General features: G+C 46.7%; 1 protein-coding gene across 1 annotated transcript in view; it reads right to left on the bottom strand.

The window, feature by feature from the left end:
• Window positions 1–11,680: 11,680 nt before the first annotated feature.
• Window positions 11,681–20,543, bottom strand: part of znf821 (zinc finger protein 821) — a 41,608-nt gene continuing 32,745 nt past the window's right edge. Inside the window, exons 4-7 of the mRNA XM_056278095.1 lie at window positions 19,273–19,371; window positions 18,169–18,335; window positions 13,387–13,415; window positions 11,681–13,098 (exon numbers count right to left, since the gene is read on the bottom strand). Coding sequence (XP_056134070.1) covers window positions 12,479–13,098; window positions 13,387–13,415; window positions 18,169–18,335; window positions 19,273–19,371 — 915 coding nt within the window. The 3' untranslated portion in view covers window positions 11,681–12,478. The remainder of the gene's footprint in view (window positions 13,099–13,386; window positions 13,416–18,168; window positions 18,336–19,272; window positions 19,372–20,543) is intronic.

Raw genomic sequence — 20,543 nt, 5'->3', positions numbered from 1 at the left:
GGACACACACCCACATCTGGCTTCCCACCCGCAGACGCAGTCAGTTGTGTGTGTAGGGAGGCCCGGCCAGTCTTTTTGTTGTCTTTGTTGCTGGACTGGAGTCCTGCTTTTACACGACTGTCCACAGCTCACACCGGCCATACGACAGGAGCGCTTCTTACCCCTTTCATTGTCCGGACGTTTTCCTGACGAGGCCATCTTCTGCCACCAGGAGCCTCCCTCCCTGCCCCGCGGCGGTGACGTCCCCATATTAGAGGTACCGCTGCAGGTCACGTGCACGGCGGCAGTCTACCAGCATGGTTTTGGTCGGACTTCGTAAACGTTCGCTTTATAACTTGCGGGTGAGAAAACCAGCCGGGGCTGTGCAGCTTTCAGTTCCTTCCGAGTCTTTCGGTTTGCCTCCATGTAGGAAGTCCACGGTGTCGACCTGTGAGCCGTGTCCTGTCTCTTGTTGTCGGTGGTCCACGTAGCCGTGGCATTACGGATTGTACCTTCATTGCCACCGTGGTGACCGGTCCTTCCCAGGTTTTAGTCGCCACTCAGTCTGTTTGTCACGAATAATTGCACTGAACGCCCTCCTTTTTACAGTGTTTCCAAATCAGCTGGTGGTAAATGGAAGTATTTCAAAATGTAAAGCACACAAAATCAGACAAACCAAGAACAAAAGTTGTGTGCTTGTCTTTTGTAGATATATTTCCTATTTTTTGTATAGTTCGCCATGACGATGCTTGTTGATATTGCCTTAAGACCTGCTTTGTACCATATGTTAACGGAGTAGTACTTCTGCACAGGCCTGGGGTTCCTCTCTACCCTCTGGTCTCGCTTCGTCTTGTCCAGACACAGAAGTTCACCTGGAGGTGCAGACTTCCTCCGTGTGGGGAAGTCTGCAGGTCTCGTCGGGCGACCCAGAAAGCTTTGAGCTCCTCAGACAGCCCAGGACTCCGTTGTGTTTCTCTTCTAACCTGCATGACCCACTCAGTCTGATCCTCCTCAGACACGTCCAGGACAGGCCTGTCTGAGGCCTGCGCTGGACGTGTGACCGTTTCTAGTTTGTTTTTGTTTTTGTTTTTTATTGTATGAAAGTGAATGGAAACTGGTTTTGCACTTTTAACACGATGATGTCAGGAGGATCTGTGATGGAGCATAGCTCTAAACCCATCCACACACACACACACACACACATGCACACAAAATCCAAAAACAACCAATTTTTTATTTTTATTATTTCTTGGCCCCCCCCCCCCTCTCCAATTGTATCCGGCCAATCACCCCACTCTCCCGAGCCGTCCCGGTCGCTGCTCCACCCCCTCTGCCCATCCAGAGAGGGCTGCAGACTACCACGTGCCTCCTCCCATACATGTGGAGTCGCCTGCCGCTTCTTTTCACCTGACGGGAGTTTCGCCAGGGGGACGTAGCGTGTGGGAGGATCACGCTATTGCCCCCTGTTCCCCCTGCCCCGAACAGGCCCCCGACCGACCAGAGGAGGCGCTAGTGCAGCGACCTGGGGCCTCATTCATCAATCGCTCATACGTACAAATTTGCACTTAGACAGCCGTGGGATTTTTTAGCCCTGGGGTTTGTCTGACAGACCAGTGTAGAACCTGGCCCACCCCTGAATCCAGACACCAGCTGGTTAACACTGATGTCTTTGCAGGCCTGGGTGATGGCTCGTTGCAACAGGTAGACAACAGATGTTAGGGGGAAGGAATTACAGGTAACCATGAGGCTTCGCTGCTACCTGTCAGACAATTTGGAGGAGGGCTAAACAATTCTGTGGGTGTGTAAGAACAAATTTGTACTTACGAACGATTGATGAACGAGGCCCCGGGACACACTCTCACATCCGGCTTCCTACCCACAGACACGGCCAATCGTGTCTGTAGGGACGCCCGGCCAAGCCAGCGGTAACACGGGGATTCGAACCGGCGATCCCTGTGTTGGTAGGCAATGGAATAGACCACCACGCTGCCCGGACGCCCAAAACAACCCCAATTTAACCCTAACCTTAACCCCGAGCCTAGTTCTAATGCCTAACTTTTATACCCAACCTGAGCCTAACAGTAACCTGAGCCCTAGCCCAGCAACAACCCTGTCCTCATGGGGACCAAGTAAACACGTCCCCACGAGGTAGATGGTCCAGACTTCAACCATCCTCATGAGGACGTTGGGTCCCCATGAGGACAGACAAACAAGTACACACACACTTTTTTTCGCCCCTAGTGAATTCGGGTGGTTTTTTGTGATTTCCTTTTCCTCCCTAATCATTGGAGGTTTTACTTCGGGCCCCCGGTTCTCTTCTCGGCATTCACTTGGGTTTTTTCCCGTTTGGACCTCTGGTGAAAGTGGTCGTCGACTCAAACCAGCGGCGGTTTTAATTGAATATCCTGTTACGCTTTGTCCCTTTGTTGTGTTGTGACTTTGGAAAGAAGCTTTTTTTGGATCCCTGTATAAACGTGTCCCTGCTGTTTGACTCGTACCGAACTGCAAAGGTGAATTCAGGACGGGTCCGGTATGACTGACGCCTCATCAAATCAGGAGAACGGGAACGGTTTAAAGTTTTAATAAAGCAAGTTGTTGTGTAGTTACGGAGTTGACTTGTACTTTTTTGGCACTAGATGACACTGCTTTGTATGTGACGTATAACTAGTAAACAAAACAAAAAAACAAAAAACTACGAAAGAGAAACAGCATTTTCTTTACACCTAAATCTGCAAAATATATGCAATGATGTATATGTAACATTCAATCCTCAAGTATAATCCAGGTTGTATGAACTTTGTATAGTGAGTTTTAATATTGTATGGCTGTACCAATACGTATTGATTCTTTATCAGAAGCCTTAGAGTTGTCTACCTAAAGTGCTCCCTTAGAATACCCCACACCTACCTGAACTTAACAAAGCATTAATAACTCTATTTTGTTGCATTTTTATTTGTACCCTTTTTGAATAAAATAGATTTGTACTGTATATTTGTACCTCTGTGAACTACTTAGGGCTGTTTTTTTTTCGCCATTTTAATTTTATGTACTTTAAAGACACAAAGATATTGTATTTTTATTGTTACAGCTAACTTCTTGGAGACATTGCATTTATCATGTTTGTTAAGTAAACACAATATAATATATAAATATATATATATATAAATATGAACTATTATCCTACATGGGTTGTGTGTTTCTTTGGCGGCATCCAGACTGAGTTCAGTGTTTAGTTTCAGTTGTCTTAAGTAGAAAATATCCTGCTCAATGGAGGCAGGTCATGTCAAATCAATTTTATTTGTATAGCCTTACTACTACTACTACTACTATCACTACTACTACTACTTTCAGCTGCTCCCATTAGGGGGCACCACAGCAGCTCATCCATTTCCATCTCTTCCTGTCTTCTGCATCTTCCTCTGTCACACCAGCCACCTGCATGTCCTCCCTCACCACCTCCATCAACCTCCTCTTTGGCCTTCCTCTTCTCCTCTTCCCTGGCAGCTCCATATTCAGCATCCTTCTCCCAATATTCCCAGCATCTCTCCTCCACACATGTCCACACCATCTCAATCTTGTCTCTCTTGCTTTGTCTCCAAACCGTCCAACCTGAGCTGTCCCTCTAATATACTCGTTCCTAATCCTGTCCTTCTTCATCACTCCCAGTGAAAATCTTATCATCTTCATCTCTGCCACCTCCAGCTCCACCTCCTGTCTTTTCATCAGTGCTACTGTCTCCAAACCATACAACATAGCTGGTCTCACAACCATCTTGTAAACCTTCCCTTTAACTCTTGCTGGTACCCTTCTGTCACACATCACTCCTGACACTCTTCTCCACCCACTCCACCCTGCCTGCACTCTCTTCTTCACCTCTCTTCTGCACACCCCGTTACTTTGGACAGTTAACCCCAAGTATTTAAACTCATACACCTTCATCACCTCTACTCCTTGCATCCTCACCATTCCACTGTCCCCCCTCTCATTCACGCATTTATTTGTGTAGCCCAATATCTCAAATTACAAATTTGCTCAGTGGGCTTTACAGCAACACAACATCCTGTCCTTAGACCCTCACACTGGGTAAGGAACAACTCCCTAAAACAACCCTTTAACAGGGAGAAAAAATAGGAAGAAACCTCAGAGAGAGCAACAGAGGAGGGCTCTCTCTCCCAAGATGGACAGATGTGCAATGGATGTTGTGTTTACACAATTTACAGAATACAACATTGAAAGAGGATAACACAATTATAAGATATATGAAGAATATGATGAGGAGGATGCCAAGCAGTGTCCAGATGCCACCGGAACAGCCCAGGACGTGAGCCATGCGTCCACCATCACCATGTAGACCTGACAGGAGAACAGACTACACATGGTAAATTCACTGAGACAGAAATCAACCTGCCAAGCAGTACAGGTTATGAAATACTCAATTTAAAGGCAACTGGTTGTCTTCAGTTTATATTTAAAGGACTCAACAGACTGATGGCAGCAGGCAGGTTATTCCACAAGAACTGGGCCCAATAGGAAAAGGCCCTGCTGCCACCAGCTGACTTCTTTTTAACTTTGGGTACACACAGGAGCCCTGTATTTTGAGAGCGGAGAGCCCGAGATGGAATGTACGGTTTAAGGAGATCAGACAGGTATGATGGGGCCAGCCCATTTAGGATTTTATGAGTCAACAGAAGCACCTTGAAGTCTGATCTAACATGGATAGGAGAGCAAGAATTGGTGTAATATGGTCAGATTTTCTCGTTTTAGGATACTAGCTGCAGCTAGAATCCTAAAGTTAAATCTTAAAAAGTTAAAGGGAAGGGTCACAAGATGGTTGTGAGACCAGCTATGTTACAGTGGTGCTTGAAAGCTTGTGAACCCTTTAGAATTTTCTATATTTCTGCATAAATATGACCTGAAACATCATCAGATTTTCACACAAGTCCTAAAAGTAGATGAAGAGAAACCACTTAAACAAATGAGACAAACATTTTATACCTAGTCATTTATTTATTGAGGAAAATGATCCAATATTACGTATCTGTGAGTGGCAAAAGTATGTGAACCTTTGTGTTCAGTATCTGGTGTGGACCCCCCGCCCCTCCGTGCAGGAATAACTGCAACTAAACGTTTCTGGTAACTGTTGATCAGTCCTGCACATCGGCTTGGGGGAATTTCAGCCCATTCCTCCATACAGAACAGCTTCAACTTTGGGATGTTGGCTGGTTTCCTCACATGAACTGCTTGCTTCAGGTCCTTCCACAACATTTCAATTGGATTAAGGTCAGGACTTTGACTTGGCCATTCCAAAACATTAACTTTATTCTTCTTCAACCATTCTTCGGTAGCACGACTTGTGTGCTTAGGGTCGTTGTCTAGCTGTATGACCCACGTTCTCTTGAGATTCAGTTCACGGACAGATGTCCTGGCATTTTCCTTAAGAAGTCGCAGGTATAATTCAGAATTGATTGTTCCATCAATAACGGCAAGCCGTCCTGACCCAGATGCAGCAAAACAGGCCCAAACCACGATACTACCACCACCATGTTTCACAGATGGGATAAGGTTCCTATGCTTGAATGCAGTGTTTTCCTTTCTCCAAACATAACGCTTCTCGTTTAAACCAAAAAGTTCTATTTTGGTCTCATCTGTCCACAAAACATTTTTCCAGTAGCCTTCTGGCTTGTCCACGTGATCTTCAGCAAACTGGGGATGGGCAGCAATGTTCTTTTTGGAGAGCAGTGGCTTTCTCCTTGCAACCCTGCCATGCACACCATTGTTCAGTGTTCTCCCGATGGTGGATTCATGAACATTAACATAAACCAATGTGAGAGAAGCCTTTAGTTGCTAAGTGGTTTCTCTTCATCTACTTTTAGGACTTGTGTGAAAATCTGATGATGTTTTAGGTCATATTTATGGAGGAATATAGAAAATTCTAAAGGGTTCATAAACTTTCAAGCACCACTGTATATGGTTTGGAGACAACAGCACTGACGAAAACACAGGAGGCGGAGCTGCAGGTGGCAGAGTTGAAGATGCTAAGATTTTCATCGGGAGTGACGAAGAAGGACAGGATTAGGAACGAGTATATTAGAGGGACAGCTCAGGTTGGACGGTTTGGAGACAAAGCAAGAGAGACAAGATGGAGATGGGTTGGACATGTGTGGAGGAGAGATGCTGGGTATATTGGGAGAAGGATGGTGAATATGGGGCTGCCAGGGAAGAGGAGAAGAGGAAGGCCAAAGAAGAAGTTTACGGATGTGGTGAGAGAGGACACGCAGAGGTGGCTGGTGTGACAGATGAAGATGCAGAGGACAGGAAGAAATGGAAACGGATGATCCGGTGTGGCGACCCCTACCAGGAGCAGCTGAAAGTAGTAGTAGTAGGAATCTAGCTGCAGCATTCTGAACCATCTGAAGACTTTTAGTACTGGCATGTGGCAGACCTGAAAATAGAGCAGTACAGTAATCAAGTCTGGATGAAACAAATGCATGTATTAGAGTCTGCGTCAGCCATGGACAGGAAAGACCGAATTTTAGCTATGTTATGTAAGTGAAAAAGGGCAGTCTTGGTTATTTCTTTAATGTGCTTATTAAAGGAAAGGCTGGGATTAAACGTAACACCAAGATTTTGGGCTGCCACACTGTGAAATCACAGAGTTGTCAATTGTTACTTGATCAAATTGGTGTCTGTTTCTAGTAGGGCCAATGACCAGCATCTCAGTTTTATCCAAATTTAAAAGGACATTTAGTGACATCCAATTTTTTCACAGCAGCCAAGCAGGCCTTTAGTCATTTGAGTATGATCATCAGCCCTTATAGGCACATACAGCTGAGTACCATGAGCACAGCAATGGACAATTATTCCATGACTGCGCATAATTTGGCCAAGAGGTGAAATATAAACAGAGGCAAGTGGAAGGCCAAGATCTGAGCCCTGAGGTACACCTCATTTAACGTCAGATAATTTCTGTGTAACATAGCAGACACAATATGTTCTTTCAGATTATAGGCATTATAGGTCCCAGGAAAGGCCAGATTTCTTTAAAACGTTTTGCTGGTAAAGGGTCAAGTAGGCAAGTAGTTGGTTTAGAAGCTGACAGGAGATAGTCAAAGTATCAAGATAGTTCCTGTTATTACAGCTTTTGGGACTATCAGTGACTCATTGTATAACTATGACTTTGGTAAGACAGGATCCACAAAAAGACACGATTGTCCAGAGTATACAACAGCTTTATAAGGACTATTGGACATAAAGAAAACTAAATATATCTGACAACAAATCTTAATCCATCTTATACCAGTCCATGTTGGTTTTGGTTGGATCCCACTGTGTGGGTGCTTCAATAATGCATTTCATTAATAAAGCACTTTTCATTGCACAACAATCCCAGAGTGCGACTTTAAGACCATAAATCAAAAAAGAGTATAAATAGAGAAGACCCAGCAGAGATGTTAAAACAACAAATGCAAAGACAGAGGTTCAAAGGTCAAGCATCACTTTGTGGGCGCAGGTCTTTGAGAAAGAACACGTTGCCATCTTCTGCCTGGTGCTTTTAGTTAGTCTGAGAGAAGACAGCAGAGATGAATACTGTGAGTTTTACTAAAGTCAATATTTATTTTCCACATTCTATTCCAGGTTTCATTATGATCTGTACATTTGATAATCCAACAACAGGATGGCCTCACCCAAAGTGCCATCTCCATTTAGTAAGTAAGCATTTGATAACAGCATAAATGTTCCCATTTTCATCTGTTCACCTCATGTTTCTGGCCTTATTTTTTCAGAGTAAATCTGCTTTGTAAACACGGACATTTGGGAAAATCCTGATAGACTTGATAGAAGGCCAAAGTTTAAACATTTTTGGGAAAAAAATTATTCTCTTTGAACTAAACAGGCAGGCAATAACAGTGGAACATAAGCTCATATCAAACCATTCTAGGACAAATGCAGTTTCATGACATGCAATGCTCATCCTGACACAGAGCCCAGCAGGGCTAACAACACTTCAATAGAATTCAATGGTGTCAGCACACAGACGCCGCGATCTTCTGTGGCGGTAGTATTCCTCACAGCAACATCAGCACTGAATCCTGAAGAAACGTGTGAGAATACCCAGTATTCATACTCTGAGTTTTAGTTGATGGACCAGACCTCAGTAACAGACACCTGATGGCTTTTATCTCCATCTCTGATCTGCTCTCGGTGTGTCATGAGTGAGAAAACAGAACAGGGTTGCTTGCATGTGCTGGACTAATAAGAGATCCACAAAACAGCATCTTTGAAGACAAATCTTGTTGAAACCATTTCAAACTAAAACCTTGCGACAGATGACCACATCACATTGATCGGTCTATTAAAGACTTGTTTTACATGGACCAGGCTGCTGTATTCAGGCTCGGAGGCCTCACTGAGTAAAATTGCCTGAGTTGCTAAACTATGTTGAAGTCCATTTAAATTAAAATCCCGTTCTGCATAGCTTCAGTGGAAAGTGTCCAAATTTCCCTTGGAATAATAAATACCTCTGTTGCATAGAAGTTTGAAGCACTCCTAGACAAGCTTTTAAAACGATGAGGACAAAAGAAAGAAAAGAAGAAAAAAAGAAGAAGAAGATTGATTCCTTTGTTGAGCTTGCTGTTGCAAAGAGCGATTAAATTGGTTCTTGTCGAGGAGTGACTCAAACGGATCCGGTCCTAGTCCCTGTCTCCCATATTCTCCAGGAATATTTAAGAAACTGGTCACGATTATGACAATGTAAATATTTGCATCTGAAGACGTTAAATAATGAAAAAGAAGAGGTAACCTTAACAGGCAGGAAATTACACGAAGGAAACAGCCAATTCTGAACATCTCCAGTTTCTGCTGTTTTTATAACCCTTAAACAAAACCCTTAAAACATTCTCACCGAAAAATATATTCACATCATATTGCATATGTGTTGGAATGAGGTCAACGAATATATACTGTAAGCGGTTATTTTCTTGCCCGGTGCGGGATTCGATGCGGGGTGTACTGCACCGCAAGGCGACATCGCTAACCGCTCGGCTAAAGGGTCAGACTCGCTAGCTAGGGGCTAACGGGCCTAGCTAACGGGTCTTATTAGTAGTTTACAATATATTGATCCACAGAATCTGTCGCCCAGAGGGGGCAAATGGTTTCTTGAAGTTCGCCCCCAGTGCTTAACAACTCACCACGCCTATCCCGTGACCTCCGGAGAGGCGTCAGACAACCGCAGGATTTACAAACGAAAACCAAAGATCCAAGTAAGAAGCAGAGACGCGACCAAAAAAGACATCAAGTTTCCCCCGACGACACATTTACGCTGAGCGTCAGAAACACGTCACCGGATCCAAGACCACGCGGCGGTGAGGGGGACGCGTTTCCCTCGTGAGGTTAAGAAGTGGGCGGAGCCGCTGGTTCCCCGAAGAGTTTCCCGCCCTTTTTATCCGCCCGACGGACATTTTTACTTTTGACGATGACCGCAAACACGGAGACGCGGGAGTCCCCCGGGTGAGTACACGGCTGTAAAGTTTGAGTTACGTTTCCGAGATCACGGTTTTCAGTCTGATATGTCAAAAACTACAGTAGCCCATGAGCGTCAGCGGTCGTTACTACGGAGAAGTCGCCGCTCCTTCTGCGAAGCCTGGTTCTGGAAGAAAAGCGGCGGGAACAAAATAATCCCTGATCTAGAATAAACTCTGGCAGGGGCGATTCTAGGATCAGAGCTTTGGGCGTGCTGAGCACCCAGAGTGCCATTGATATTATTGTAAGCGGTTATTTTCTTGCCCGGTATGGGATTCGATACGGGATGTACTGCGCCACAAGGCGACATCACTAACCGCTCGGCTAAAGGGTCAGACCCGTTAGCTAGGGGCTAACGTGTCTTATTAGTAGTTTACATTATTAATCTAGATCTCAAAACATGCAGTTAACCATTAACGTTAAAAATATTGTAAACTACTAATAAGACACGTTAGCCCTTAGCTAACGGGTCTGACGCTTTAGCCGAGCGGTTCGTGATGTCGCCTTGTGGTGCAGTACACTCGGTATTGAATCCCGCACCGAGCAAGAAGATAACCGGTTACAATACTACCGTAAACACATAAATTCTTGTAATGTTGCTATCACCTGTGTATAGTTTTGCTGCACCCTTTTCAAAAAAAATGTTTTAAGTGTAGTCTCTCAACTGTTTGGTGCGCCAGACAACATGAAGGCGTCGCGGTGGCTTCAACTGTAGCGGGCGTTCTATAATGACGTCATCAACCCACATCTTATCATAGGTCAGTGGAAAATAATACGCCATAGTATTGTTGTTGAGATCCGCTGTGGCGACCCCTAACGGGAGCAGTCGGAAGAGGAAGTGTTGTTGTCGAGTTGATCAAAATGACTGCCTAGGGCGTCCGGGTAGCGTGGCGGTCTATTCCGTTGCCTGCCAACATGGGGATCGCCGGTTCGAATCCCCTTGTTACCGGCGGCTGCAGGTGGGGAGCCGGATGTGAGTATGTGTCCTGGTCGCTGCACTAGCGCCTCCTTTGGCCGGTCGGGGCGCCTGCTCGGAGGGGGAACTGGGGAGAATATCGTGATCCTTCCACGTGCTACACCCCCCCTGGTGAAACTCCTCACTGCCAGGTGAAAAGAAGCTGCTGGTGACGCCACATGTATGGGAGGAGGCATGTGATAGTCTGCAGCCCTGCCCGGGTCGGCAGAGGGGGTGGAGCAGAGACCGGGACGGCTCGGAAGAGTGGGGTTTGGCCGGATACAATTGGGCAGAAAAGGGGGTGGGGGGGGATTACTGCCTAATAATTCTATCCGAAGAGTTTAGCTAGCTACAAAGCTTCACCAGCGAAGGCAACAGAATTTTAAGCTCTGTGATTGGATGTTTCTTAAACGTAATGCACACTGGGATTCGTAGTTGACTTGTCTCCTATAGTTATTACGCAGTCTTGAATCTTTGACTTTTCTTTCACGAAAATAGATATGTTTTTCCCCAACGCACTTGCTAATTGTTTGTACCGACGATTCAACCGGGAGGGTTTCACAACACTCCAACTGTTGGAAACGCATGAACGGCCTGCCATGTATGGGGAGAAATGGATTAGATCGGTCTCTTCCGGGAATCAAGGCCCATTTCCGCCCACTTCTGTACTCTGTTCTGGAGGTTCTGCAGTCTCGGTTGAACAATCACCACGACGCGTTTTGAGCGCTACAGATTGAAAGAACAGCTGGACGCAGTTTGTGTAGGACCCTCTACTATATGCAGTATTTCAGGATCTCTCGATGTATATTCAAAACGAGGAACAGTTCTTTGCAGGCAGGATTGAGTTCATATGACAAATTCTGGCCATCAGAGTACAGAAAATATTAATAACCATGAAATTTTGTCCACTTAATGGAACATTGTTGGGGTTTTTTTTCTATACAATGTTCCCGAAAGTCTCGAGTCCCAAATATATACATAAGAGGTAACCAATATATTATACAGTACAGTAACAGCAGCACAGAGTGGGTTTTCATGAACCATGGAAATATTCTGCAACAGATCATATATGATGGCATAACCATTTGGCAAAGCTTATGGAGTGTATTAAGAGACAAGGAAATCATAGCTTCAGATATTGGCAAAAAGAGAATATAATTTAAGAGGCAGTATGTTATTTAGTTGTACAAATAACGAGATGCAAGGGAATGTTGCTAAATTGGGGGGGGGTGGTTCAACAGGACAAAACATTCACTTTGTGGTCTGATAAGGAAATGTGTTGGTTCGTCAAATGTTCCCCATCAATATTTTGATCCTATTAAAAAAGTGTCTGAGCGATGAATGCAAAAACAAACCATGGAAAACAACCCGCATCTTCTTTTAGTAGTGTACAGTACATGAAGAGCTTTGGAAGCTTGGAGTCGGAACGCAGTTAAGCCACAGAGGACAGAGGGCCCGACCTCGGCCCCGGCTGAGGTAGTTGTTTGGGTGTATGTGGGATTCAACATGGAGACCCTAAATGGCAGCTAGAAAAGAGAGGTGTAGCTACCGGTAAACCCGAAACCACCGGGCTGGTGGAGTGGACCACAAAGGAGGGGGGCTACGGCTACAAGTCCCTGCTCCCATCGCTGAAGGCCCATGTGCAAAAAAAAAAAAAAAAAAGAAGATTCTCCTCAATGGAAGTGTGTAACTGCTCCTACTGACATGAGCTGTGCTCATTCTACGAGCCCACCTACGAACAGATAAATCTCTTTACAACATGCTTTTTAAATCGCCATCCACACGAGATGGAACATTCTCAACCCTGTTTTGAAGTTCCTTTACACTGTAATAAATTAAATTGAGTTTTTTTTTTTTAATTCTATTTAACAAAGCAGTTTGTGTATCTGGTTGCTGACACAGAGGAAGCTGCAGGTAAACCAGCAGGGAGTGATTCTCTGTGACCGTGGTGTCGTGATTGGCGGAGTGCGAGAGTCTGTAGTGGCGTCACGAGTTTGTTTGGCGCCTGGCACAGCCACGTCTGAACTAGGGCAGCTTCATGAACAAGCTGTTGTCGATGGAGGGGACAGGCATGGGGCAGGGGAACTGAAAGAGGCTCATGTCTGCGGTCAGGGCAGCCATGGCAGCGGGGTCATGCTCTATCTGCGTCCTCAGAGACGGGTCAATCTTCTCCAGCCGTCGTTTGATCCTCTTGGCCTCCCGCTCCCTGATCAGCCGGGCCTGCCGCTTCTCGGGTGTCTCGTTGGCCCTCTTCAGTCGCATGGCCTCCCTGTCCCGCTGCAGCCGGCGAGCGCGCTGCTCCTCCGTCTCTTGCAACCTTTGCATCCGCTTGGCCTCACGGTCCCGCAGCCGCCTCATCTCCCGTTCCTCATCTGTCTCGCATGCGCGTTTAGTCTTCTTCGCCGTGCGCTCGCGCTCGAGCCGCTGCATGCGGGCCTCCAGCGGCTCGTTCTTCCTCCGCAGGGCCCACTTCCTCATGGGAGACTGGGAGCCCATGAGCTGCTGGTAGGCCACACAGCTGTTACACACCAGTAAGACCCCGGCGGGGTACACCGGCATTGGGCTCAGGATGTCTGGGATGGGAGGCAGGCTGGAAGAGGAGGAAGAGGAGGTCAGGCTGTCTGGGATGGAAGGGAGCGACGGGCCTCCGGAGAGGAGGCTGTCTGGTAGAGAGGGGAAGGAGGTTCCCTGATCGGCACCCGTACAGCCGCCGGGGCCAGCACAGGCTCCAGAGCCCGGAGCCTGGCCGTGACATGGTCTGGCGCCGTGACACTGGCTAGAAATAGGAACTGGGCCTTGGCACTGGTGAGCTAGCTGACATGGAGCGGGGCTGGGGCCCGCCACTTGGCAGGAACGGTGGGCTGCGGTTGTCATGGGGCTGCTAGACAGCGATTGTGACATGGAACAGGAGTCCCGGTTGATCTCCATGTTGCTCGTGTTGAGGAGCTCTTTGAGCTTTTCCCTATGTGAAGAAATGACAGGAGATAATTTACACAAGGTACACATCCTCCCTAATAAGCCTCCAGGACTTCTGATGGTGACTAACACCCCTCATGCAAACTAACTTATTCATAAACCAAACTCTGTGTGTCCTCATCGTTTGTACTGAACCAGAGCAGCAGGTTAAAACCTTTCACTGTTAAAACGTTCCGTGTAATTTCATTTTATCTGGGTGTCTTTAAAGTTCCCATGAAATGGCACTCGAACTGTCGAGTGGGATTTAGTGAAGGGGGGGAGATTGATTTGACTGACAACCAATCACGGCCATGCATTTTTTGGAGAATGTGGGCATCGATATGCTGATTGGCTAGTTTCAGTTCAGCTGTACAAGATCGCTCGTTTTCTCTCCATCTCGTTCATTCACTGGACATTTTTGTTATTGTGTGCTCACAAGCCCAGAACAACTTATAAAATAATGTATTTGTCAGGAAGTGGAAAACCTTACCCTCATAAACACAATAAACCTTACTTTCTGTGAATTTCTACACCAATGTTTAAAATAAATGTAAATTAAGTGCAGATATGTTGAAAATATATAAACTAGGTACATGTGTAAGATTTTTTTTTTTCATGGCACTTTTAAGCTTTGGAAGTAAGATAGTGTTTTACAAAATGGGCAAGAAAAAAAGTCTGGCAAAATGAAAAGATCAGCTGTTTTAAAGAGCCCATACGACACGTTTTGGATTTTTCCCTTTCCTTTAGTGTGTTGTATAGCTGGGAGGTCAAATGTCTGCAGAGTTACAAAGCCCAAAGTCCACGCCAAAGGAAGTCATTCTCTCCGACAGAAAACACAGCTCCTTAACTACCTGAAACGCCTCGTTTGTAGTCCAGCATTTTCTTCTGTTACTTATCTACATCACTATGTAGCATGGCTTCACAACGCCCGCCTACCGGCTACTTTGGCCCGCCCTCGAGCAAAGCTAGGTAGACCAGAGGTGGGAAGCCTCAAGCAAAGCTTTGGAGAGCAGAAGAAGCCGGTGTCGTGCAAAAAGGTACGTATCCCCCGACAGGGAGTGTACCCCTGGCCGCTCCGAGGGTTGTAGCGTCACAAGCAGAGGTCAGATTGCTTCGTCCCTGGTAACACTCGATTCAGCAGAAAACGCTGAACATTTCTGGTGTATAACAGCTTTTTTACTTTTTTATTACTTTTATTACTCCTTGTGGGGCAATTCTTTCTCTGCATTTAACCCATCCTAGCCGTGTAGCTAGGAGCAGTGGGCAGCTGCCGTGCAGCACCCGGGGACCAACTCCTGTTCTTCTTGCCAGGCCTCGGTCAGGGGCACAGACAGGAGTATTAACCCTAACATGCATGTCTTTTAGATGGTGGGGGAGAAACCCCATTGCAGACACGGGGAGAACATGCAAACTCCACACAGAGGACGATCTGGGATGACTTCCAGGGCCGGCTCTCCGCATAGGCCGACGAGGCCCAGGGGCCAAATTTCCGAGGGGGCCCAAAATTATGGGGGAAGGGGGGAAATATATTTTAAAATTATTATTTTATTAGTAGCATTTTTTAATGCATCAACAATTGCTATGACACTTACACACCAAATAAATATATGTCTATCAATGAGGAATAATTATTATGCCATAAAAAGAAATAACTTTCATACTTCCTTTCCCAAGCTGTCGCCCTCTATTGGACGTATTAAATCAAGAGTGCAGCACTCAGGAGCCTATTATTTCCTCACACAAGCAACCTACTGGGCATTACGTGGTATTAACTGTAGCCTATTGAATACTTATTTATTGCTTATTTAATTATAATGAATGATACTTATTTAACTAGCCTATAATTAATTAATTATGTTATTGCGCTCTGTGCATGCTCCGTCTGTATTCGCCAGCTGTCTGTTATATTGCATTTACTTTTCATGTTGGTGGGGTGTGGGGGGCCAAAACGGAGGTGAGGCCTAGGGCCCATTAACGTCATCATCCGGCCCTGATGACCCCCAAGGTTGGACAACCCCGAGGTTCGAACCCAGAACCCTCTTGCTGTGAGGCGACAGCGCTAACCACTGTGCCACCGTGCCGCCACCGTTTGCTTAAAAATGTGGGAACCAAGACACCCATAAAGGGCTTGTAGAGAAAGACGCTTCGGCTAGCAAGTGACTCTTTATTTCTGTGTTAGATCCCACTATTTGAAACAAACATACACCTTATCATCACAAATGTTCCGTGTTTTCTGTTGAATCAAATGGTTCAAGAGTCGAAGAAATCTGACCTCTACTTCTGACGCTACGACCCTGGGAGCAGGCCAGGGGTGCACTTCCTGGCGTCCAAAGTAGGCATCACACTTTGTTTCACACTTGGCATTTCTAGAGTCAGCAGGGGGCACTGAACGCTTTGGTGTAGGGCATACGTATGTTTGGTTCAGTAAATAGCGAAAAAATTAGCTTAGGTTTCGGCCAGGGGCGCACTTCTAATCAGGGGATACGGACCTTGGCAGGACACCGGGAAGGTTTGGTTAGTGTGTATCGCCATGTTGAGAAGACGCTATTTTCTTCAGTGCGAAAATGTTTTAGTATTTAGTTTATTTTAATTTTTGTATCTAATTGTTACTGTTGGCAACATGGTGGCGCAGTGGTTAGCATGCCAAGAAGGTCCTGGGTTCGAGCCCCGGGGTAGTCCAACCTTGGGGGTCGTCCTCTGTGTGGAGTTTGCATGTTTTCCCCGTGTCTGCGTGGGTTTCCTCCCACAGTCCAAAGACATGTAGGTCAGGTGAATCGGTCGTACTGAATTGTCCCTAGGTGTGAATGTGTGTGTGTGTGTGTGTGTGTGTGTGTGTGTGTGTGTGTGTGTGTGTGAGTACATTAAAATCAGAATTAGTACACTATGGACTCTTTAAAGAGCTGACATGATATTAAATGTATTGTGTTTTGATTTTTTGTGAGCTGACCAGTTGTAAACAAGGAATAGTGGGTTTTTTTGTGATTTAGGCATTTGAGGACAACAGGCAGAAGTGACGTGGAAAGATCAGTTGTAGCTGGAAGCAAATTCCCACAAATTCTGATAATGAAGTTAATATCACAACATGTCTTCATGCACGCTCGGTAATCCAGGTAAGAACGTCACAGAACGGTGAATCAGTTCATCTGCACACAACGTTTAGTGGGAGAAACGTCTCATCACTCACCCAAGTGACCCCTTCAGTCTCAACACGGGTCAAACTCTGTGGACACCACATCAAGTTCACCAGGGAGGATGGGGAACATGACAGGGTAGTCTTCTTACACTGTGAAATCACCGTTGGTGATGGGGGACATGTGATTATTGATGTTTACCATAAACCAACACATACTGATCAGTACTTAAGGTTTGACTCTCATCATCCACTGGAGAACAAACTAGGAGTCATCAGGACGCTGGACCACCGAGCTGACAACGTCCCCACCGACACAGCGGCCGGGGAAGGGGAGAAACCCCACATTAAACAGGCCCTGGTTAAGTGTGGTTATCCTAACTGGGCGTTTGTTGAAGCCAGGAAGACCCCAAACAGTGCACCAGCCAATCGAAGAGAGGAGAAGGTCAACAGCTTTCTAAGAGTAAACCAGTGGTGATTCTGTATGTGGCGGGAGTGGCGGAACAGTTGAGACACGTATTTTCCAAACACTGCATCTCAGCTGATTTCAAACCCCAAAACACACTGCACCAGAAGGTGGTCCACCCCGAGGATCAGGTCCCCCGGCACAAACAGAGCAATATAGTGTAGCAGTTAAGTGGCAGGAGGATTGTCGTGACTTGTACATCGGGGAAACCAAACAGACGCTGGCCAAGAGGATGGCACAACACAGGAGAGCTAACATGTCAGACCAGGACTACACAGGCTACACCATCTACACAGGCTACACCATCTCCACAGCCTACACCTTCTACACAGGCTACACCATCTACACAGGGTCTACACCATCTCCACAGTCTACACCATCTACACAGGCTACGCCATCTACAGGCCAGTGGCCACTCTTTCAAGGATGAGGAGGTGCACATCCTTGATAGGAAGGAACGCTGGTTTGAACTGGCGAGTCAAAGAGGCCATCTATGTGAAGAGGGAATGACCATCGCTGAACCGAAGGGGGGGGGGGCCAAGAGTACATCTGTCACCATCTTACAATGCTGTGATTGCAGCTACCCCACAATCCTCTGTGAATAGTACACAGGGCCACTAAAACTCTAGTGGGTGGTCACGCCTATTTGCATATGAAAGCGACCATTGGTTTTGGTCGTGATGCAGTGGTGCTGTGTATACGGTTGGGGGATACCTGCAGCCAGTTGAGACTGACGAGGTCACTTGGATAAGTGATGAAACTTTTCTCCAGATGATGTCCAGATGAACTGATTCACCTTTCTGTGAGTACTGCAACATGTTGGCTGTGTGGAGAACTTCTGGTTAGTCCTTCAAGGGGGTACCTTAACGCTATTTCCTGGTTGCGTTAGCTTGTTATTATGGATGTTGTGGTTGCTGTGTGCACACACACAGTGCTTGTATAGTCAGTCGAGTACGTACAATACGTTGTTTGTAAGGTAAGTAGAGCATTATGCTATTCTTAAAGCACCGCATAACTAGTCATTACCAGCAGGGGTGAATGGGTGAGTTCGTTTCTTGTTCCCGTAAGACTTAATGTCGCACAGACACACACAGAGACTAGCGTCGTAGCCCTTGAAAAGACAGAAAAGTCCTCTGGCTGACTGCAGAGAGGCATAGCCCAGACCTGTTGAAGTTGTTGGTGTCGGTGAAGTGCGTGCCACAGACGGCACAGTTGGACAGGCGGTCCTCGGAGTGGATGAGAAGATGGCGTCCCAGAGAGCCAGGGGAGCTGAGCGCTCGCCCACACACCGGGCACACGTAGCTCTTGGTGCTGCTCATGATGGTCGTGTGCTGTTCAAAACGAGGAGGAGAGACGATGAAAAAGTTAACGGCCACAGCATCACAGCATCAGTACAGAAACACACTCTTCAATGAGAGCGTTGTGGTGTCATTAACGCCAGAGATGAGGAAGAGGAGGACGGCGAATTTTGCAACATGGGACTTCAGTGAAAGCACAATGGAGAGTCGAACAGTGATATGTCTACATGAACATAAATGTTTTAATAATACCGTAGTCTATTTATTATCCATGATCAATGTAACATTTTAATTAATTATTGTTATTATTATTTTGATTTTTCCCTCTTTTTCTCCCCAACTTTCAATTGTACCGAGCCAATTGCCCCACTCTTCCGAGCCGTCCCAGTCACTGCTCCACCCCCTCTGCCGATCCGGGAGGGCTGCAGACTACCACATGCCTCCTCCCATACATGTGGAGTCGCCAGCCGCTTCTTTTCACCTGACAGTGAGGAGTTTCCCCATAGGGACGTAGCGCGTGGGAGGTTCACGCTATTCCCCCCAGTCCCCCCTCCCCGCTAAACAGGCGCCCTGACCGACCAGAGGAGGTGTTAGTGCAGCGACCTGGAGACATACCCACATCCGGCTTCCCACCCACAGACAGACATGGCCAATTGTGTCTGTAGGGACACCCGACCAAGCCAGAGGTAATACGGGGATTCGAACCAACGATCCCCGTGTTGGTAGGCAACAGAAGCTGTGTCCTTTACAGTTATACAATCTGTCATTCATGATCCGGGTGTTCTACTTTCTTAGCCAGAGAAGGATGTCAAACCTTCAACCCCACTCGTAAGGTGCTGTTATGTGACAAACTAAGCAGTTTATTGGATCATAATGTCCCCGCTCGGTCCGCCTGTACAGGTGGTTACCCATCATCACTGGTTTAAAGGACAGCCGCTCCAGCTGGCCGGGCAGAAGACGCCGTCCTCACCTGGTAGACATGAGAGATGAGCTTCTCTGGGCTGCTGAACTCCAGCGTGCAGAGAGGACAAACAAAGTTGTTGCTTCTGTCCGTCCCGTCGTCACTCTCCTGAAGAACATGCAGCATCAGAATGGATTTTAACACACAATCGCACAGCACGCAGACTCTACCTACACGCCCCATCACACCTCGTCAGGCTTTGGTCTCTGTTCCGGTGTTAAGAAATGTCTTCTATTAGGAAAAACATGGGGTATGATTCTTCTCCATGTTTATATCTTGCTGTGTTGTGTTTCCAACATTGCTGCGAACTCCTTGAAGACTTCCAGGTGAAAGGAAGTGTAAGGAAGGCGTCTGACTTTGACATTCAACAGCTCTGGATACACAACGTCACTTATGTGATTTTACTCAGACTGTGTTGTATGGCAACTTTTTTTTTTTTTTACAATTTCCCTCCCTTTTTTCCCCAATTGCACCCAGCCAATTACCCCACTCTTCTGAGCCGTCCCGGTTGCTGCTCCACCCCCTCTACCGATCCGGGGAGGGCTGCAGGCTACCACATGCCTCCTCCCATACACGTGGACTCGCCAGCTGCTTCTTTTCACCTGGCAGTCAGGGGGTCACCAAGGGAACGTAAAACGTGGGAGGATCACGCTATTCCCCCCAGTCCCCCCACCCCCCGAACAGGCGCGCCGACCGACCAGAGGAGGCGCTAGTGCAGCGACCAGAACATATACCCACCCGCACGTCTAGGGATGCCTGACCAAGCCGGAGGTAACATGGGGATTCGAACCGGTGATCCCCCGTGTTGGTAGGCAACAGAATAGACCGCTACGCCACCCGGACGCCCTGTATGTCAACTTTTACCACATCAAAATGTGGTCGAATACATTCAAACATGGATAAATACTATCAGCCCCCGTATTTCAACGCCATTGCTACTGTCGTCTACCGTTGAGCCCCTTTTCTGCTCATACACGACAGCAGAGTTCACCTGTGTCCTGACTTGTGGCGGCGTCAGTCTACTTTGTCCTTTGAGTTCCTTATTCCCCGCCTCTTGATGCCCCGGATGCTCTCAGCTTGACACGCACGCCTGCCTGGCGTTGGTTCGGTAACTATAGGCATGGCTACTAAATGAGCGAAAGTAAATATAAATACCTAAATGTCCCAGTGTGAACAGCGGAAGCTCATCCGTTGTTCTGGTCCCAGCAAAACACTAAACACTACTCAGTACGGTTACATGATGTTAGAAAAGTGGATTTATTGTGTTAGTGCACTTTTAA

The sequence above is a fragment of the Lampris incognitus genome, chromosome 4 (assembly GCF_029633865.1).
Source record: "Lampris incognitus isolate fLamInc1 chromosome 4, fLamInc1.hap2, whole genome shotgun sequence".
Classification (NCBI taxonomy): Eukaryota; Metazoa; Chordata; class Actinopteri; order Lampriformes; family Lampridae; genus Lampris; species Lampris incognitus.
Note: the sequence above shows the minus strand (reverse complement) of the source record. Positions and strands in the feature narration are given on the sequence as shown.